The 22,484-nt window shown below is 42.1% G+C and overlaps 2 protein-coding genes across 3 annotated transcripts; both read right to left on the bottom strand.

Moving 5' to 3' along the window:
* Positions 1 to 3,580: 3,580 nt before the first annotated feature.
* LOC147334892 (uncharacterized) lies at positions 3,581 to 22,098 on the bottom strand. Of its 2 annotated transcripts, XM_086286871.1 has the most exons (5): positions 21,864 to 22,098; positions 18,553 to 18,623; positions 14,819 to 15,252; positions 12,524 to 12,784; positions 3,581 to 5,323 (listed from the first exon to the last, which is right to left on the bottom strand). In XM_086286871.1, exons 3-5 carry the CDS (start codon positions 15,123 to 15,125, stop codon positions 3,933 to 3,935), a joined length of 1,959 nt encoding a protein of 652 aa, XP_086142997.1. In that variant the 5' UTR covers positions 15,126 to 15,252; positions 18,553 to 18,623; positions 21,864 to 22,098; the 3' UTR covers positions 3,581 to 3,932. The 2 variants fall into 2 exon arrangements, with proteins under 2 accessions (XP_086142997.1, XP_086142998.1); XM_086286872.1 differs by lacking the exon at positions 18,553 to 18,623.
* Positions 9,426 to 12,514, bottom strand: LOC147334893 (uncharacterized). Its single transcript, XM_086286984.1, has one exon. It carries the CDS (start codon positions 10,301 to 10,303, stop codon positions 9,695 to 9,697), a length of 609 nt encoding a protein of 202 aa, XP_086143110.1. The 5' UTR covers positions 10,304 to 12,514; the 3' UTR covers positions 9,426 to 9,694.
* Positions 22,099 to 22,484: the final 386 nt, after the last annotated feature.

Raw genomic sequence — 22,484 nt, 5'->3', positions numbered from 1 at the left:
GTATGGACAGCTTGCTGTATTTCTTAGGCACCTTATTTGTCGCACCTTTCTGCAACTCCGTTAGTTGGCTAACCTCCCTCCGTGCTACTTTGATCTTGCCCTCTAGCCTCCTTCTCCATGGAGGGTACTGCCCCTTGTCACTGTTCAACTTGTAGCCAAGCATCTCACTGATCACTGCTGCCGTATTGTAGATCAGCTTGTTAGTGTCGGTAATCGTGGTTGTAGGTATTGTCCGTAGTGCTGCATTAACATCATCTAGCAGACCTTCTGAGGGAACTTCACGTAATCTTGGTAACCGACTACGGGGGATCCAGGTTTCAAGCTTGGCCATGATCCTATTTTTCAGGTCAGTTCCTCTCGCACTCAACGATCCTTCTCCTATCGCACTTGGGGCTATGTACCCAATCTCGGGTGGGGGTGATGATATCTCCCCCCTGACCTGGCGTCCTGACTCCTCCTTGCCGTAGCATTTGTGTTGTACCTCGTCAATCTCTAGCTGTGAGAGCAGTCCCTTCTTTCGAATGTTGGAACACTGAGCTACTAGTTGTTTCGCCGTCATTGTGGATGTTGGGTATCGAAGAATCCATAGGTCCCTCATCCTATTCATGTAGCCCCTTCCGCCGGGGTTACTTGCATAGTAGCATTCCAACAACGCCCTGTTTTCGTCTCTTGCCCACCGATGCCTTCTTGTTCCAGTAGCCCACTTTTCGTCAGGGTGCCCACTGTCCTTCGCAACACTTTTGTTTTTGCTCCCATTCCCCATGGGATGGACGTAGAGACCTAAAATTCATTCCAGATACACAATATAACCATCCCTCCCAAACAGCGGTCACAAATCAGTCCAAATGTGTGGTAGTGGGCACATCTGCTATATTGAGATAATCCATCCCACCTCACAGGTGTGCCACATCAGGATGCTGATCTGACATCATGAGTAGTGCACAGGTGTACCTCAGACTGCCCACAACAAAAGGCCACCCTGGAATGTGCAGTTTTTTGCGCTATTGGGGGTCTGGGGACCCAGAACCGGTCAGTATCTGGTGTGACCACCATTTGCCTCATGCAGTGCAACACATCGTCGCATGGAGTCTATCAGATTGTCAATTGTGGCCTGTGGAATGTTGGTCCACTCCACTTCAATGGCTGTGCGAGGTTGTTGGATATTCGTGGGAACTGGTACACGCTGTCATATACGCCGGTCAAGCACATCCCGAACATGCTCAATGGGTGACATGTCCGGTGAGTATGCTGGCCATGCAAGAACTGGGACATTCTCAGCTGCCATCTGCCCTGAACAATGTGAACCATGATTCATCCGTGAAGCGCACACCTCTCCAACGTGCCAGACACCATCGAATGTGAGCATTTGCCCACACAAGTCTGTTACAGCGACGAGCTGGAGTCAGGTCAAGACCCCGATGAGGACGACGGGCATGCAGTTGAGCGTCCCTGAGACGGTTTCTGACAGTTTGTGCAGAAATTGTTTGGTTGTGCAAACCAATTGTTCCAGCAGCTGTCTGGGTGGCTGGTCTCAGACGATCTTGGAGGTGAACCTGCTGGATGTGGAGGTCCTGGGCTGGTGTGGTTACACGAGGTCTGCGGTTGTGAGGCCGGTTGGATGTGCTGCCATATTCTCTGAAACGCCTGTGGAGACGGCTTATGGTTGAGAAATGAACATTCAATGCACGGGCGACAGATCTGGTTGACATTCCTGCTGTCAGCATGCCAATTGCACGCTCCCTCATTGCTTGTGGCATCTGTGGCATTTTGCTGTGAGACAAAACTGCACATTCCAGGGTGGCCTTTTGTTGTGGGCAGTCTGAGGTACACCTGTGCACTACTCATGATGTCAGATCAGCATCCTGATGTGGCACACCTGTGAGGTGGGATGGATTATCTCAATATAGCAGATGTGCCCACTACCACACATTTCGACTAATTTGTGACCACTGTTTGGGAGGGATGGTTATATTGTGTATCTGAAATGAATTTTAGGTCTCTACGTCCATCCCATGGGGAATGGGAGCAAAAACAAAAGTGTTGCGTTTATATTTTTGTTCAGTGTATATATATATATATATATATATATATATATATATACTCCCATCAACCTCTGGAAGACAAACTTGGAGTAATTAGGACCCTACACCACCGGGCAGAACATGAACATGTTCCGTCTAAGCCTGAAGGGAAAAAGAAGGAACACACGCATGTAAAGGAAGCACTCAAAACATATCGTTATCCTAATTGGGCGTTTATAAAGTCAGCTAAGCAGCACAGAAAAGAAGATCAGACACCAGCTAGGTTGGATAAGAAAGACAGACGCAACAACATTATCATCCCCTATGTAGCCGGTGTATCAGAAAAACTCAGGAGAGTTTTCTCCAAGCATGACATCCCAGTGTAATTCAGACCCAGCAACACGCTCAGACAAAAACTGGTTCACCAGAAAGACAAAACTCCAAAACACAGACTTAACAATGTGGTGTATGCTGTACAGTGTAGCGAGAAATGCCCAGACCTCTACATTGGGCGTGATCGTGGCTCAAGAGTTGGGAGTTCGCCTTGTAATCGGAAGGTTGGCTGGTTCGAGCCCCGGCTTGGACAGTCTCGGCCGTTGTGTCCTTGGGCAAGACACTTCACCCGTTGCCTACTGGTGGTGGTCAGAGGGCCCGGTGGCACCAGTGTCCGGCAGCCTCACCTCTGTCAGTGCGCCCCAGGGTGGCTGTGGCTACAATGTAGCTTGCCATCACCAGTGTGTGAATGTGTGTGTGAATGGGTGGATGACTGGATATGTAAAGCGCTTTGGGGTCCTTAGGGACTAGTAAAGCGCTATATAAATACAGGCCATTTACCATTCGAGAGACCAAACAGCCACTTCACAAACACATGGCACAACATAGAAGAGCCACCTCCACAAGACAAGATTCAGCAGTCCATCTGCATCTAAAGGACAAAGGTCACTCTTTTGAAGATGCTCACATTTTGGACAGAGAGGACAGATGGTTTGAAAGAGGAGTGAATGAAGCCACTATATGTTCACTATCATAATTGTCAATAGTACATGGTTGTGGTTAAAATATTTGTGGTTTAATGCTCCAATAACTAAACAAACTAAAACCCATTTTGTGCCCGTGTACATTGACCTTTGGTTTGTTGCATGTTAATCTCCTCCAACAGGAGGAAGTTTTTTAACTGGAGCAGAAAAGCCCTAAAGCTGAACATCCGTCTTTTTTCTCCCATATTTTCTTTCTGTTTTGTGTGCTAAACACTACATCTTATAAAGAGCAGTTAATATTTCCCAGCTGAATTGGCCTCTATTCATTGACTAATTGAGGAATCACTGCAGCTCCAATGTAGTTTTTGGATTTGACAACTGGGGAAAAAAAATACCTTATGCAATCTTCTAATTGGTGTGAGCTGTATTATAGTCAAAGATACACTTAGTGCCTGGAAATATGCCAAGATTGCAAAAAACATTTTAGCTGCTCATTATAGTTCACACACTCATAACTGCCCTTTTGAAGGAAAAGTGTTATTGTGTGACAGTTTTAAGGCAAAGGAGGGTGGGACTGACAAAATGTATTGGGGACTTCCCCCTTCAAGCATGACACTTGGTATTTGATACTTTTGCTCCCTTACAAGAATAAACACAATTCTTGACTGTTGCTCAATTCTTCCATTTTTATTGTGTTTATTTATTGAGTTTTTTGGGGCATTTGTCCCAATATAGGATATAAAACAGTAATAATAAACAACATAGCTAAACAATGAACCAACAGAACAGGAGCATACAGAATTTAAAGCTTCATGAAATATAAGATCAGAGTTTCCCTGATACAATTAATAAAATAAACTGAACAAACAATGCTGAGAGTTCTTTACTGCTCTAGACAGAAAAATAATGGCCTGAATATGGATCATCTTTTCACTCACGTGTTTAGCGATGACTCACAGCTGTCCCGCATTTTCTTAGTATGAACATTTGAACGCGCATGAATTCTCATGTGCTTCTTTAATTTTATCCTCTGGACAAACCTTTCCCCACAGATGCTACAAGGATACGGTTTCTCACCTGTGTGAATTCTTACATGACAGTTCAAATGTGATTTCTGAATAAATCTTTTCCCACAGGTGTTACAAGAATACGGCTTCTCACCTGTGTGAATTCTCATGTGTCTTTTGCATGCTGATGCGTGAGCAAATCTTTGACCACAGGTGGTACAAAGATATGGTTTCTCACCTGTGTGAATTCTTATATGACTTTCCAGTTGTGACTTCTGAATAAATCTTTTCCCACAGGCATTACAAGAATACGGCTTCTCACCAGTGTGAATTCTCATGTGTGTTTTTAATGCTGAGGAGACAGCAAATCTTTTTCCACAGAAGCCACAGGAATACAGCTTCTCAACTGTGTGAATTCTTGTGTGTTTTTTGAACACTGATGATGCAGCAAATCTTTTCCCACAGGTGCTACATGAATACGGCATCTCACCAGCGTGAATTCTCATGTGTTTTTTGAACGCTGATGGGCTAGCAAATCTTTTTCCACAGGTCCTACAAGAATACAAGTTCTCACCTGTGTGAATTCTCATGTGTGTTTTGCATGCTGCTGGAAGAGCGAATCTTTTACCACAGGTGGTACAAGGATATGGTTTCTCACCTGTGTGAATTCTTATATGACTTTCCAGTTGTGACTTCTGAATAAATCTTTTCCCACAGGCATTACAAGAATACGGTTTCTCGCCAGCATGAATTCTCATGTGTGTTTTTAATGTTGATGAGGTAGTAAATCTTTTCCCACAGGTGTTACAAGAATACGGCTTCTCACCTGTGTGAACTCTTAGATGTGTAGTCATTTTGTATTTATTCTGTAAACTTTTTCCACACACGTCACATTGTACAGACTTGTTCTTTGTGTCAGTTCTACTTTGACTCACTGACACAGGACTGTTGTCTACTCTCTGACTGTGATGTCTCTTCTTCAGCTCTGCATTTCTAGTAGATCCAGAGTCCACATGCCCATTTTCTTCATGATATCTGCTCTCTGCTTCAGGAGAGCTGTGAGAAAGGAGCTGCTCACTGTTTGGTTCTGGTTCACTGTGGTGACTTTCCTCATAAGTAGGAGTCTTCATGAAGGTATCACTCTCCTGCTTCAGTCCAAGCTGCTCTCCCTCCTGAATGCTGCACAGTTCCTCCTGTTCCTCTTTAATCTGTGGAGGCTCTGGGTCCTCCTGGTCCAGACTAGAGTTCCTCTCCTGGTTAAAGACCCGCTGTTCTGTAAGAGCCTCTTCTTCCTCAATAGCATGTTGGTGTAGGACATCTGAAGGCACAAGGAAGAAAAATGATAGCAAAACAAACATTTGCGAAAATGTTTACTGGTCTGAACCATAAGCAGATCTCTACATAGTAAGCATGTTGCTCACACATACCACTAAAATTTAAAGTGTACAAATGTGAAAAATTATTAAGGCACTGATGGAAATGTTTAGTTCTGTCATGGTGTGTGCTGTGTGCAGGCAGGAGACGAGGACCCAAACGCAGAACTCATAGAGGCAAACGTAGAGTCAAAACAGCTTTAACCCTTTAAAGCCGGTTGGAGCGGGCACGCTCCGTTTTGCGTAACTATTTTAAAATCCCGGTAGCACTGCAACCACGTGAGCTAGCGCAACAATTTTTTTTGCATACGAAACCAGAGAATTTGTACTTACATCTTATGCCATCAGCTTGTCCTAAGTCACAGTTCCTTCCACATATAGCTTTGCAAAAACTGCATAAAAAGCGCTTGCAGGAACAAAAACAAAATATTCCCGAAACACACTTTGCCGATCAGCTGTTCATAACACTTCCTACATCCATCAGCGTGAACTATCGCATGTCCACTAGGGCTGCCACAAACGATTATTTTGATAGTCGACTAGTCACCGATTATTTTTGCGATTAGTCGACTAATCAGATCATCATCCATTGAACGTAAAACGTACAGCTTATTGCACCAGCAGCATCTGCTCATATATAACTATCATTAGCTTACAGCTTTAAGTGTTTAAGGTATGTGCTAACTAAAAATAAAGACAAGATGATAGTTTATTAAATTTTAATGAAATTTGCAGATTGTTTCGGTGAAGTTTAATAAACTCCTTGCTATCTAAAATATAACAGGACACCGGAGTAAATTCTCCAGCATCTCACACTTCTGATAATCAGCTGTCTGCTTGACATTTATTCAGCTGTGTAAAAACTATAACTTTAATCTCAGCCAAACCGATTTACTCAGGAACAAATAAAATACTAAAAAAGCCAAACAATAACATTTTTAAGTTATCTAAGTGACTTATATATGTTTAAAATGAGTAGCGAAAGACGGCGGTGGGTTTGAAAACGATTTGCCGGGAGTCCGGTGCTCTCACAGCTCTAGTGAGCCTTGCCCCTGGCTAGCTATCGAGCTAGTGGGTAACAGACGTCTCCGAAAACATCGGAGCGCTTTTGAAAATATGTGGTGTCTTGATAAACTGAGCAGATATTTGAGGTTTACACAGCTACATTCTCGCCTGAAAATATGTTAAATGTTTATTTTGTGACCCAGAAAGAATAATAAGCGTAATATTAAAACTAACTAGCTGCCGCCATTGTTGGAAACTGAGCTGGGCTGTGCTATGAATTTTGGGACACAGCTCCGTTATTACACTCTTAAATCCTGCTACTTATTCCTGCGTCTTTTGGGATCTTACAAAGCTTCAAACGACGCGTCGACTATTAAATTAGTCATCGACGATTTTGATAGTCGACCTAATCGTGGCAGCCCTAATGTCCACCATGACCTGCCCGAAACCGGAAGTGAAGTCATTTTGCGGAAATGTAGTTTTTTACCATCAGGGCCTTATGAGCCTATACTGATGTTTTTTAAAGTTATATTTGACTTTATGACTTTCTGTGTCGTTTCTGGGATGCTTAGGACTCATATTGCACTGCTGGAAATATGCTGTCCTGCATATGCTGTTATTTTGCAAATTTGTATTATAATATTTATTTGCATTTTTCCTGCAGTATATGAAAATTGGTGTATTTCAAAAATAAAATTATGAAGACACTTAAAATAAATTTCCTGTGGTAGGAAACTATTTTGTGCAACTTTTTTGTATTTACAGTTTTGAGGGATAAGCCTCTTAAATTTCTCTAACTAGAAATATATGTTAAAAAAACAAAAACAATTTTTTTGTAGTTTATTGCACTGTTTTGCAATTTATGTAAGTACTATACACTTAATGCATACATATTATTAAGATTTAGGCTATAATGGTTGTATTGATGTATATCAACTTGAAATGCTCCTAAAAATGGCACTACAGCATGTAAAAATATAATATAAGCTCTGGCAGACTTGGTTCTATGGTAGGTCTTAAAGGGTTAATGCTCAACTCCAACATAAGAAAACTGAATATACAATCATAAACTTTTGCAGGCAGACAGAACACACAGCATAAGAAAAAGGTGAACCAATGTTAACAATGCGACAACAATTACCAACTGACAGGAGATTAAAACACACTGGCAGGAACATGAGGAAAAGAGGAACAGGTGGACACACAGCTGGAACTTATTAGGCAAGACAAGACAAGGAAGAGGAGAAGTGAGAAATGGAACGAAAATCATACATGATTCCAAACATTTTTTACAAATAAATAACTGAAAAGTGGGGTGTGCGTAATTATTCAGCCCCCTGAGTCAATACTTTGTAGAACTACCTTTTGCTGCAATTATAGCTGCCAGTGTTTTAGGGCAGTGGTCCCCAACCCACGGGCCTCGGACCGGTACCAGTCCGTGAATCGTTTGGTACCGGGCCGCGAGAGTTGAGGCTCAGGTGTGAAATGTATGGTTTTCAGGGTTTTTATCATTTTCAGCGTTATTTTGTTATCGTTTTTATCGTTAACTCTGTTTTCCTGGGTCTTTTCACGTGTGTTATGAATAAAACTTCTTTTTTTCGGTACCGGTACTAGTTTTATTTTGTTGTATTTATCCGCTACACCTTAAAGGCCGGTCCGTGAAAATATTGTCAGGCATAAATCGGTCCGTGGCGCAAAAAAGGTTGGGGACCGCTATTTTAGGTTCTGTCTCTACCAGCTTTGCACATCTACAGACTGAAATCCTTGCCCATTCTTCTTTGCAAAACAGCTCCAGCTCAGTCAGATGGACAGCGTTTGTGAACAGCAGTTTTAAGATCTTGCCACAGACTCTCGATTGGATTTAGATCTGGACTTTGACTGGGCCATTCTAACACATGGATGCGTTTTGTTTTAAACCATTCCATTGTTGCCCTGGCTTTATGTTTAGGGTCGTTGTGCTGCTGGAAGGTGAACCTCGGCCCCAGTCTCAAGTCTTTTGCTCCAAGAGGTTTTCTTCCAAGATTGCCCTGTATTTGGCTCCATCTATTTTCCCATCAACTCTGACCAGCTTCGCTGTCCCTGCTGAAGAGAAGCACTCCCAGAGCATGATGCTGCCACCACCATATTTGACAGTGGGGATGGTGTGTTCAGAGTGATGTGCAATGTTAGTTTTCCGTCACACATAGCGTTTTGCTTTTTGGCCAAAAAGTTCCATTTTGGTCTCATCTGACCAGAGCACCTTCTTCCACATGTTTGCTGTGTCCCCCACATGGCTTGTGGCAAACTGCGAACAGGACTTCTTATGGTTTTCTGTTAACAACTTTCTTCTTGCCACTCTTCCATAAAGGCCAACTTTGTGCAGTGCACGACTAATAGTTGTCCTATGGACAGATTCCCCCACCTGAGCTGTAGATCTCTGCAGCTCGTCCAGAGTCACCATGGGCCTCTTGGCTGCTCTTCTGATCAGCGCTCTCCTTGTTCGGCCTGTGAGTTTAGGTGGACGGCCTTGTCTTGGTAGGTTTACAGTTGTGCCATACTCCTTCCATTTCTGAATGATCGCTTGAACAGTGCTCCGTGGGATGTTGAATTGAATTGAATGAATGCTTTATTGGCCATATGCAGGTTGCCCCGCAGAGGAATAGGACCCCCCCCCCCCTCGACTTACACACACAACAAGGACATCACATGGGAATACAGTCGGAGATCGGCAGCGTTGCAGAGAAAACACTGAAAAATTACACAACAATGGGAAAAAGTACAAGAGGAAAAAAAGAGACCTCTTCTCACGCTGGGCACCTATGGGAGGACATCATGAGAACAGGAAACAAAAAAAACTCCTCTTCACAGAGAGCACATTAATGTCCACATCACAGCATTAGAGCACGTGACTAGCCACAGGGGTGGATAGGGGGGTGGGGGGTAATCCGAAGGAACACAGCAGTCGTCCTATACAGCGCTACCATTTCAGTGCGGCACGCAGACCCGCAGTCTTCCACAGGAAACAAGCATCGAAGGCGTTTGGAAAGGGAGAGGGATGAGTGCGTGCTTATCAGTGTAAGTGTATGTGTGTGCGTGTCCAGAGTTCAGCTGAGACAGTGTCCTTCGCCCTATCAGGCTAAGTAAACAGTCTGCCAGCCAACCCAGGTGGCCTTGCATGGGATGGGAAGAATAGTCATCACACAGTCGTTTTGGTGGGCTCCAGCCTCGGGCCTGAGCAGCTGGCGCCGTGGTGTCCATATGTTGAATATTGTTGATTTCTCCTTTACAAATTTCTCTTTTTCATATTTCTGGAGAGCTTTGCAGCTCCGAATTTAGCACTCTGACACTGGTCTCTCGATCTCCCGTTGGAGAGCCGCGAGCCTCCCCATGATGGTATCAAACTTCTGTTCCGTGGTGTTGTCATTCTTTTGATTCTGAGACCCCACAGCTGCAGTGAGCCGTTCTGCGATGTGTTCCAACTTTCGCTCAATGGTGTCATTGTGAGCAGGCCCCTCTCTGATGTATCCCATCATATGCTCAATGGTGTTAGTTTGAGTCTTCACGGCAGCTGTAAGCGTCTCCAAGGTGTTAACCATGCTACGTTCGGTGTGAGAGGTCGCGCCTCGTCCCGTCGCTTCAATTCCAGCGGTCAGCCTTGGGGGGGTTTGAACAGCTGGTTCCGCTCTCTTATTTCTCCGATAGGTCAGGGCCAAGCCAGCTCCGATCAGCAAGAACCCTGTTATCATGGTTCCGAATAGGTAGATATCTTCAGCGTCCTCGATAGACAGTCCCGCCAGGCACAAGATCCTCCAGGTCTGCCACCCATCCATCGTGTATCCGGCAGGGAAAGTCCCTCCAGGGCACTCAGGCTCTCCCGAGCCCAGACTTCTCGTTGAGAAGAGGGTGTCAATAGCATTCAGAGACCAGTTGATCAAATCCATAATTCTCTTTTAGGTTTTAGAGAACGACAGTGAGAGACTGTTCCAGGGAAAGTAATGCACATGAGACAAGACAAGGACACAAGAGGCTAAGCAGGGAAGATAAGGGGAAGGAGGAGAAGAGAAAAAGTGCGACCGCCTTCACTGAGAGCCAAGAGACAGAAAGGCTTGGGCAATCTTTTTGTAGCCTAAGCCTGCTTTACATTTCTCAATAACTTTATCCCTGACCTGTCTGCTGTGTTCTTTGGACTTTATGGTGTTGTTGCTCCCAATATTCTCTTAGACAACCTCTGAGGCCGTCACAGAGCAGCTGTATTTGTACTGACATTAGATTACACACAGGTGCACTCTATTTAGTCATTAGCACTCATCAGGCAATGTCTATGGGCAACTGACTGCTCAGACCAGAGGGGGCTGAATAATTACGCACACCCCACTTTTCAGTTATTTGTAAAAAATGTTTGGAATCATGTATGATTTTCGTTCCACTTCTCACGTGTGCACCACTTTGTGTTGGTCTTTCACGTGGAATTCCAATAAAATTGATTCATGTTTGTGGCTGTAATGTGACAAAATGTGGAAAAGTTCAAGGGGACCGAATACTTTTGCAAGCCACTGTAAAGCAGATTACATTAACATGAGACAAGTAAAGCAGGAAATCCACAGACTGAACTCAGAGACACAATACTAACACAGTACACAGTACAGCGACCAGAGTGACATGAGGGGCAAAGGAATCCACAAGCTAAGAAATACTGAACAAAAACCAAAACACTAGTAAACAAGAACCAAGAAGAAAACAGACTAATAAACAATAATGCAAAATCAAAACACTGGGCCACAGGCCTAAGAACATAAGTTCTGACACTTTCATAAGAAAATTTCAAATTTCAGCTTCATATGTGAATATCTGTGATATATGAAATACATAGATGTTGTTGTTTTTTGTTAAATGAATGTGGATGTCTGGATTGGCTACAATTATAAGAAGGCATGCTGGGGCAGAGCTCTCTTATACGTAAATGTTTTGGCTGTGCTTGAAATACCATGAGAAATCTCTTCTTGTCTGATAAATTTCAGTTTAGAAACTCTGAATTCCATATTTTCCAAAACAGAATAGGAATATTTATTCATACTTACCCAGACCTGTAAACTGTACACATCTAAAGATTTCCATGCTGCAGAGGAAACATGTTATTCTTTAACTTAAACTGATAACACAACAAAATGAAACTTGTGTTGTTGTCTTTGTTTTTCTGTGTAGATTTTGTCTGAGCAGTGGGTGAAAACTCATGTTTCACATTGTCCTGGCTGAAGTAATATGTTTATTTAGTTATATAATGTATTGTATGTAATTTGAGTTCTAATTGGTTTGTATCATTATGCTTTGTCGACAGAAACCACACACGCACACACTCTTGCCCTGCTGTGGCCACATTCTCAACTTGAAATGTAAAGAATGACAACTTTATTCCTGGATTCTGCCTGTTTGTTCCTCTCATATCCAAACATTTGCAAGTGTTCTGACCCGACACTTTGAAGTGATTGCTGCCAGCTCAGATTTCCTGAAACCTTCTAAACACACATGCATAAATTTTCACCTTTTTGCATGAGTTAATGGTGGAAATGTGTTTATGTAAATGAAAACCAAATATCAGGCTGAAGAAATTCATTCATGTTGCTAATTACTTTGGGACCTTCAATTCTTCCTGTGCCTCTAAAAACAAATGCAACTTTGACAGTTCGAGCCCCAGCTTGGACAGTCTCTGTCGTTGTGTCCTTGGGCAAGACACTTCACCTGTTGCCTACTGGTGGTGGTCAGAGGGCCCAGTGGCGCCAGTGTCCGGCAGCCTCACCTCTGTCAGTGCGCCCCAGAGCAGCTGTGGCTACAATGTAGCTTGCCATCACCAGTGTGTGAATGGGTGGATGACTGGATGTAGTGTAAAGCGCTTTGGCGTCCTTAGGGACTAAGTAAAGCGCTATACAAATACAGGCCATTTACCATTTACTATGTCCTTATGGTATAGTGAGGGTGCTGAAGCCAATCCCAGCTACCATAGGGAGAGGCAGGGTTCATCTTGGACAGGTCACTTCAGGTCAAACTCAGGACCTTGTTGCTGTGGGGCAACAGTACTAACCACTGTTCCACTGTGCTGCCCATGAGACATAATCACTGTTATTAAAATTTATTTATTTATTTTTAAAAATCACAGTTTTACATACCTATTCTGTGTAACTTTATCACAGGTTTCCGGATGGTCTCCATCAGTCTGAGCTGCTCTTCATCAGTCCAGACGATAATGCCTTCAGTCTCCTGCTTCAGTACAAGTTGCTCTCCCTCCTGAATGCTGCAGAGCTCCTCCTGTTCCTCTTTAATCTGTGGAGGCTGGTCCTCCTGGTCCAGACTGGAGTTCCTCTCCTGGTTACAGACCTGCTGCTCATCCAGACCCTCCTCTTCCTCACAGTCATGTTGTTGTGGGAGGTCTTGAGGAACAAAGAAACACAAGAACAATAATCACTAATGTGTTGATACAAAAACTAATTTTTAAAAGCATGAATCAAAACCTGAACAAATGGTGATCAGCCTGTCATATGACCCATTATGAGCCACACACTTTTAAAAACCCAATTCTTTGATCTCCGGGCTAAAGGAAGAACAACACTTTGTGTTTTAATGCTCAATCAACAATCTATTTAATCAATACAATTCTCTTCATTCCATACCGACTCTTTGAGCAATACGGACGGGAGATGTGCATGGGAGGGGTGCTGCAGATCTCGAAGTGTCTGACAGTTACACACACTCTTATAGCCTCAACCCCCACCGAGTCATTGTTACGGCCTCCGGCCTCAGGTGGCCCCGCCTTCCTCTAGGTAAATCAATGTGTTCCAGGACTCGTGTGTGTGATTGGTTACTGGGAGACCCGTGCCAACCCTCTCTTATGCAGAATGAAGTGTGCCAGACCACACGGACGATTGGCTGCCCCGGGATCCCGTGATGCTCCAAGAGGCAATCAGTGGCTGATCGTACCCACCTGTGGCTACAAAAGGCTGGAGGTCCTTCACTCAGTGGCTGCTGCTTAGGACTGAACATGCAGTTTGCCCTTCGTGCCTCCCTCGTCAATCTTTGTTGAACTTGTTCATATTGCTGAACTTTGTCGAATCTTGGTGCATGCTTTAAACTTAGCCTGATTAGAGTTTTGAGCTGCTAGCTGGCTGTGAGTAGGATTTTGTGAAGCTGGCTTGCCTTAGTTAAAACCCTAGCTTTTATTTTGTGTGCGGCCAGCCTGCCTTAGTTACCCTTTAACTTTTACTCGTGACTGTTCTTTCTTTATGTAATAATTGTCTGCCCAGTGGTCTGTTGCACAGCCCTGTCGGTTTTCTGTTTAAAGTTTGTAAATAAAACCTTTTGCTTTACTCAGTTTTGTGTTGGGGGGCTCGTGTATGTTACTCCCTCCCTGACGCCTAGCAGAGGGGGTCGTAACAGTCATAAAACCTAAGCATTCACATTCTTTCTCTACAAGGTATCATGAAACAGTGTAATATTCCATTCCTGTTTTTTTCTCAAAATAAATAATCAATTAATTTTATTACATGTACATGGGGATGTTCACAGCTCAGCCTCCAACATCAAAATCTGCTGGGGCAGTCCCAACAGCACAGATATTATCAACAACCTTTGTCTCTCAAAACTATGTGCCTGCTAATGCCTCTATCTCCTGCCTCCCTATCTCGTGTCCTTGCTGCCCACTTCTTCACACACTATGTTCTCCTGGCTTTGGCTTACCAACACCTTATCCCACCAAAGGCAGCTTGCCGTCGCCTCTGCTTCTCACCTACACCTCTGACCTATTCTCCCAATTCTGTGTGTGTGCTCTATGTGTGAATGTTTAGTAGCTTGACCTATGACCTACTTAAATAAATAATTAATATAATGCTTTACTATGGTTAATACAACTAAATCCCTAATACTACAATAATCTATTCTCACAACACACACACACACACACACAACAGCTCAGGGAAATAGTTGTGCACACTCATAGCTACATGCTAACATGTTAGCATTGAAGCTCCTCACTGTGAGCAAAGACACAAAGTTCACCAAAGTAAACTGCAGGGTGACACCATGAAAACATCAGTGTCTGAAATCCTTCTTTAAACAAAGCTTCACTTCAACTTCAGAGAAGTCTGTTAACAACTTGTTAAATGTGTTTTCTGCTGACATCTAACTAGATCTTTACTGCACAGCCTCAGTGTTTACAGAGGATCCAACACACGCCTGATGTACTCAACAGTGGAATATGTTAGAGAGAAAAAAAGTTTAATAAATAAATCAATTAAAATGTTTTAAAAACGAATCTATCAGTGACCATGGACCTGCACCAGTCCAACATAGTCCATCACTGGACACTGACCCACAGCACTGATAAATACCCAGTTTAACATCTTCTAGTAAAGTCAGTCACACTGAAGAATCTGAGCTTGAACAGCACAGAGTTAAAAACATGTCCATACCTATGATGTGTGAGTTTCTGTCGGGTTTCCAGCTGATATCCAGCAGTCTGTGCTGACGGTTGATCTCCTCCTCATACTGGACGATGGTTTTTTGAACCTCTGAGAAGATTTCTTCACAAACAGCAGTTAGTCTCTTCTTGATGAACTCTCTCAGATACTGAGCTGAACTCATCGCTGCTTCAACTGGGGCTGAGCGGATCGATACAAGCATCGATGAAGCGATCCAGACGTTGGTATCAGATCCACACTGATGTGACGGGATCAATACTTCAGTTTGTGTCTCTCCTCCAAGTTCAGTCCGCTTCATCAACAGCAGCCATGTCTGCACACACACCGCTCCTCTACCACAGTAGTGCTGTCCTCCTCCGTTCTTCTTCGGGGCCTGATGGCGTTTGACAAATCAGCTTACAGGTGCATTAATCCCGCCTACTGGACTGGAGTGTGGACAGGAGAATAGCAGGAAAAACAAGGATAATTATATTCTTTCATCAATTTTATAATTCGATAGAACAATCATCCATTTACTCATATTAAAGAAGACTGCTATCATCATTTCCTTATTTGTTTGAGCTTTCCTGATTTCTGATTCCAAATATAACAAACTATCCATCGTCCCTCTTTCTTCATGAAACCCACTCTGATCCCCAGAGAAGAGACTGTTAGTATCTAAAAATCAGCTTCATCTGTTTTCATTCTCTCCCCAACAATACGATGGGTTTTTAACTAGTTTACTATTGTCTTTAAAATGCACACTGGATTCATTCAACACGTTTATGAGAACGCATCAATTTACTAGACGATTTAATTACACACTAATCAATATTTATAACAAATAATATATTTATGAGCACAATATCATTTTTAAATAATCTCAAAACATTTCTGACTGTGTGTCTAAATGAAATAAAGTCCAAGATAAGTCAAAAGCTGTGTCCCAATTCATAGGCCGCATCCTTTGGAGCCAGGTGACAAAGGCTGTCCTTGTTCAAAGGCTGCTCCCAATGCGGCCCACAAATGCGTCCTCTTTTTTCATGGATTTCAAGGATGGGTTGGGTTCTTTGGTGGCTCAACCTATCCCAGGATTCATAGCCTGGCGATGGTTGTGGATAATTTTCGAAAAAATGGTGGACAGCTCAAATGGGACAGCCAAAGAGTAAACTTTTAAAATTAAGTACTAACTTTTATGTCACTTCTTTTGTTTTGATGGTTCACTTGTTAAGCTAAAAGAAAGGTGCTTTATTCATCTATCTGTCCTGCACTCTCTCGCTTTTTCTTTCTCTCTGATTGTGGAATAAAAGTATGAACATGTATTTATAAGTTACACTTGTGTTTGAATCCTGCAGCTTATCACACATTTGATTTCCATGTGTGACAACTGCAAGTGTCCAGAGTGAGGACAGACTGAGGGACCCACTGCTGCACATCATCTGTGAGGCTTTGCACCCCTGATGATCCACCAGGACAAACTCAGCAGTGTGTGAGGAAGAGGAGGAGGAAGAGCCAGCAGCAGCTGACAGATGGAGAGAATAGACAGACTGTTCCCTGTTTGTGAAGGACTGCTAGAAAAGTTTAACATAACTAATTGTCTGTCCTGAATCAGTCTTATTAGGTAATGTTCAAATAATTTTATCCTCCCAGTGTTTTCAGTGTGGGAGAAAGTACTCAGGGCCTTCAAGTTACACACTATGAAAGGCAGCAACAAGTTTAACATTCAGAAACCTAAAGTATGTATCAGCAGCAGAATGGAGCTAAAAATAAATGTTTGTTTCAGTTCTATGAAGCTTTGAGTATTTTGGATTAGTAGCACTGCTGTGTTTGTTGCATCATATTGCTGTAATTGTTTATATGCTTTATATATTCTGAGCTAAGTTGATCTATAGTGTTACATCATATTCTATAAGGATGTTATGTGTTTGCGTACTTTCTGCCCAGTTTGACCCATTTAGCAGAAGTCAGCCTGTTTAAGGGTCTGATATCTATTCTGTATGACTTAAAGCAGTTATGACATGGTCTGATTTTCTCACCCAATAAAGGAATATTTCATATATCAGTCTACTCTTCATTCTATCAGAAACCGTTATCACAGCTCGTACATTTTCTTTTTACACAAATATGTAAGCATTAAGCCAAATTTAGTAATGCCAACATATTAAAAGAACAATATTTGTCTCTTGTATATGATACATCTATATATACACTGTCAAAGGAACCTGTCTTCGAGTGAAGATTTAGGAAATATAAATGACTGCAACTTGAATCTTTACTGGAGCTCAGTATTTGACACTGAGTTCAAGTTCATTGCTGTAATTACTAATAATAATTAATATAATAATAACTTTAATATTGGTCATATTATAGTTACATTGCCAAAGTGAGATGACCTTAGTCTCATGAACAACATTAGCTAATTGTTATTTACTAGCTAATCTTAAAATCACTGTTCAGTACAGAAATGAAGCCCAACAATCCTGTAATCTCAGCCTCAGACAAATTTTAGTATTTGTTTTTAAAGCCCTCCATGGCTTGGTGTTGTTTTAAAATAGCTTATGCCGTATCCATCTGTGAGATCTTTTACTGTCTGTAGCAGGGGTCCCCAATCCCAGTCCACGAGGGCCGGTGTCCTTGCAGGTTTTAGATGTGTCCTTGATCCATCACAGCTGATTTAAATGGATAAATTACCTTCTCAACATATCTTGAAGTTCTCCAGAGGCCTGGTAATGAGCTAATCATTTGATTCAGGTGTGTTGACCCAGGGTGAGAGCTAAAACCAGTAGGGATACCGGCCCTCGTGGGCTGGGCTTGGGGACCCCTGGTCTGTATGAATCAAGTGCTGTCTAAAACATCAGTTCTGCCTTCTGGGGTACCTCAAGGATCTGTTTTAGGTCCGATTCTGTTTTTGCTTTATATATATATTCACTCTAGGCCAAATTATCAGATGTTACAATATTATTTTGTATCATCTTTATGCTGATGGTATTCGGTTATACTGTTCTTTCAAAGCTTCTGAGCTTTATAAATTGTCTTGTTTAAATAACTGTCTGTCAGAAATCAAACAATCGTTAAATGACTATTTCCTCCAGTTAAATACAGATAAAACAGAAACTTTAATTATTGCTCCTGATTACATGTTTTCGGAAATATCATTTGAAATATCATTTTTTCAGCATATCAGTTGTTTATATCTTTCAGTTCAATCGAGCCACAGAAACCTGGGTGTCATATTTGACAGTTCAAAGTCACTTGAGAAACACTCCAAACTACTGTTTCTGAACTGTTTATATCATCTAAAAAACATTTATAAACTCAAACTACTGTTGTCAAAGGCAGAACTTGAGTGATTATTCATGCTTTTATTTCTTCTCATTCGGATTGCTGTAATAGTCTTTAACAAATCAGCTTTGGATTGCTTTCAGTCTGTACAGAATGCTGCAGCAAGACTTTTAACTGGCACAAACAAGAGGTCACATATTACTCGAGTTTTGGTTTCTCTTCATTGGCTGCCAGTGCATTTTAGGGTTCATTTAAAAAAAATTAGTAGTAACTTTTAGAGCTCTACACGGTGAAGTTCCCCAGTATATCTCTGACTTGTTGAAACTAGGGGTGGGTTTTGATTACCGATTTATCGATAGATTCTAGCTTGGATAACGTGATATCGATTCATTAAAATCCTGAATCATACTATATCACTGTTGTGAGGTGGCGACGAGGCAAAGCAAACGTAGCCGATGTTTTACCTGATGGGTACAATGTTGCTGCTGCTCCTGCTGCTGATAGGGCTGGAGGGCAGGGCTGTGTTGATCTGAGACTGTAGACATTAAAAAGTCCATAGGAGAGATGGTAGCTGATTAAACAAGTGTCATGAGATAATAACAAAATGCAAAGATTGGTGACAGCGCTTGGAACCATAAGGCAACAAAAAACTGTGAGAAATAATTTAGGCTCTGCCTGTGATTCACTCTTTGCTTCTCTTCTTCCTTCCATCCCATCTTTTCATATATCACTCTCCACTTGCTATGTGAGAACAAGGCACAACTTGCTATTGCAATAAACTATAATCTAATTATCCACACCTAACAACTCTTGCACTTAATCTATAATAAAATGATAACAGAAAAATGTTATAGCCCTGCCTTTAGTAGCCTCACACAGCTCCTACTGTTTCCTCCTCATGTCCTTACCAGGCATTTCTGGACAATGTTATATCCTGAGTAATAATTAAAAAAAAAACCATATACATAAAACACACACATGCACGCACACACAGTGACATTTTAGACCTTCTTCAGAATACTGTATATACTATGGGCATCACTGTGCTGATCCAGAATCCTTACATTATTATTTATTACTAGAGCTACAATAATAAAGCAATGAGGAGGGGGAAGTAATAAATATGAAATAATGTATTTATGATGATTCCATTTGTTTCACTATCCACTCTGTGCAGGGGCAAAGCTTATTACGTTTTTAAACTGTAGAGATACAATCATTTTACTGCTGTAAAATCCAAATTTTGTCTTATTTAAAATATAAATCTAATATAATCTGCTTCTTAATGTATGTTCTTTAAAATACAGCGTGTGTTTTTTAAAATATTATAATATATAATGCATAATTATGTGGACATGCATATTAGATCGTTTTTTAGTGAAATATAATCCCCCCAGAAAGGCAGGAAAAGCGCTGTAAAACATTTTTTAAAAGTTGCCTCAACAAAAGGGCACTTTGGGCACCCATCAGGAAAGGGGCAGGTGCTCCAGCCCCTCCAGCCCCCCCGCACGTGCCTGCTTCATCTCAAGCACTTAGGTCTTGTTGGGATTGAAAATGTTTGATTCCTTCTATTAAAATACGCGGTTATAATCATTTTCATATATTTACTGCAAATGTGCTCATTTCAGTTGGCACTCGGTCTTCTGAAGGTCATAAGCTTCGTTCAGCATGATTGTCAGGACTGATGACTGAAGGAAATGACTTGCAGAGGGGTCTCTACAGACGTATTGCAGAGGGCGTTTATCTTGCTGAACCACATCCCTACAAACACTCATCAGAGATCCGTTTCTCAGTATTATAGCACTCTTCATCTCCCTACAGGCGTATTTATCGCTGTTGTAGCTGAATCTTCCTTAGATAGTTAGATAGTTAGTTTTTGTTAATTTATGTTGTAAATTTATGTTGCATGTAGGGTTGCCAACCGTCCCTTAAAATACGGAATCGTCCCGTATTTAGAAACAAAAGTACACGTCCCGTATTGAGCTAATAAGGGACGCACTTTGTCCCGTAATACAGTGAGAATCAAAAGTAGTCTATAAATGTTTATGGAATTAACGCTTTGTTTGAAAACATAATTCCCAGCCCCTCTCCTGCTTTGTGACCAATGAGCTGACAGCACACTTATGACAATTCGAGTATGACAATTCAGATTACCACTCATCTCATTGGTCGAGGAAAGGTCGCTTGCGGAGAAAATACCGGAAGACAACAGATGACCACAATAAGAAGCATGGCCAACAGGGAAACAAACGCCGACACTGCGGTGCAAGTCTCGGACGACAGTACACCTAAAGCTGGGCAGACACTGTGCGATTTTCAAACTGCACGATTGACTCGCAGGGGTTAGAAGTTGGTAGGTCACGATGCAGGTCTCACACTATACCGCCCGATGCTCTGATGCGACCTGAGTGCTCACACTGTGCCTCCATAAAATGAAGGTTATAACAGAAAATCTGTCGCTCTCTCTCCCTCTGTCTTTCACTCACACAGACACACCACCACCATCAACTTTGCTAAATTGCTAATGAAAAACATTGATCAGGCAGCTGTGATTGAACAGCAGTGTAAATCCAACTATTTTCACGGTTGTTGTGGTCGTGATCATTTTGTGATGCCACATCGAAAAGGCTCGGATGAGCTTTCCAAAGTTCTACAAGTTGTGCCTCCATCGCTTGTGTCCAGATCACACGCTGCACAGCCGTGCTGCTCCGTCTTTTTCACCGACGTTTACGTGTTTGCGAGTGAGCAGTGTGAGCGGCTGCGGTGACACGTCACGAGCGATTGATGATCGGGAGCTGGTCGTGAGGTGTTAATCGCTTCTCGTTACCCCACGTATACTACACGATGCACGATGAAGGCCAAAATCGGGCCGATCACTCAAAAATCGGCTCAAAATGGGCCTAAAACCGCACAGTGTAAGCCCAGCATTAGAGCAGCAATGTTTGTTTCCCTCAGAGAAAGGGAAGAATGGGAAAAGGAAAACACCTGGCTGGAAAAAGTTAATATGGGCATGTGCAGTGAAAATCAGCGCTATGTGGCCAGAAGTGTGATAATATAATTTATTTTGTGTAATAAACGACTGCAAGGATAGATGATTACAACAAATAGATCACTAATACATAAAAGTAATACATAGATGAATAATGATGATGAGTTAAGATGCTTAATCATGGGAACAAGTGGGTTTACAAACAGGAGCAGCTGATTAGCTTTAGAAAAGCTGAAATAATACCTCAGCTGAAGCCAATTGTACTAAATGCACTAAATGTGCACTGTTACAAGAATGTTTTTCTTTCTATTGTTTTCTATTATTTTAAGTTAAGCAGGACAGAGTTCTTTTAAAGAAAGATTTACTTATATTCTCAAAAGTTAAGCATGACAGGCTTCTGTTTAAGAAAGAGACCTGTTTTATTGTGTTAATGTTGTCATTTTGAGCTAAAAATAAATGGCTAAATGATCACTTGTTTCACATGTGTTCATATCACAAAGAATAGAATATGCATCTACTTAAATCAACTTCAAGTCAAATGGTTAAAAAAATAATTTCACACACAAAAAAAGAGCTAGAAAATTCACCACACTGGGAAGGGTGAAGACAACTGGGTCGCCCGGCCCTGGCCACGAGGTGTCCCTTATTTATTTTTCAGGGAGTTGGCAACCCTAATTGGTTGCATGTAGCACCTTGGTCCTGGAGGAACGTTGTTTCGCTTCACTGTGTACTAGGTGTATATGGTTGAAGTGACAATAAAGCCAATTTCAACCTGGTTCCACTCACCGAACGACGACCGTCTGGAGGCGATTTTATGATCACTTTAAATCCGTCCTCGTGTCTCGTTGTCACGGTTACACTGCGCTCACTGTCCGTTTCCTCCACATTACAGGTTCACTTTCACTCTGCTGGTTGTTGCTCTGCTTTTACGCTTTGTTGTTTGTCTTATTATGTTTTCCTTGTTTCACCGCTTCTCTCTCACCATCTACTTCTGTTCTCATTTCACTTCCTGAGACGTCACTTCCCTCTGCCGTCTGCTGTCCATTCACAGCCCGTTTGGTCAATTCAGTCGCCCCTCCCCCCGACACTCCTGCTCTGCTGGTTGCCACAGCAGAGCACGTGACTGAGCAGACGCCTTTGTTTGTTTGTTTTTAGCAGATGAGGTGACTGAATATGATTCATTTACATATTTGTTGTCGTTTTAATCCGTAGCTCCGATTTTCTAAATGAAGCCAAGTATTTTTCTCCTCTCTGTGTCAGTGGGACACAGTAACTCATCTCTGAGTGAGTGCAGCACAGCACACAGCAGCAGAGACAGGATAACAAACTGTGTGACAGGCTGTTCATTGTTCCCACTTTATTAGAGATTTACATGATGAATTCGTAGGAACTAATTACAAGGTCAAA

Source organism: Aulonocara sp. 'chitande type north' Nkhata Bay, linkage group LG3 (genome assembly GCF_057382095.1).
Source record: "Aulonocara sp. 'chitande type north' Nkhata Bay isolate Kocher_YH1m ecotype deep benthic linkage group LG3, A_spYH_male_GT1.1, whole genome shotgun sequence".
Classification (NCBI taxonomy): domain Eukaryota; kingdom Metazoa; phylum Chordata; class Actinopteri; order Cichliformes; family Cichlidae; genus Aulonocara; species Aulonocara sp. 'chitande type north' Nkhata Bay.
The sequence above is the reverse complement of the archived record's forward strand: the minus strand, read 5'-3'. Positions and strand labels throughout refer to the sequence as shown.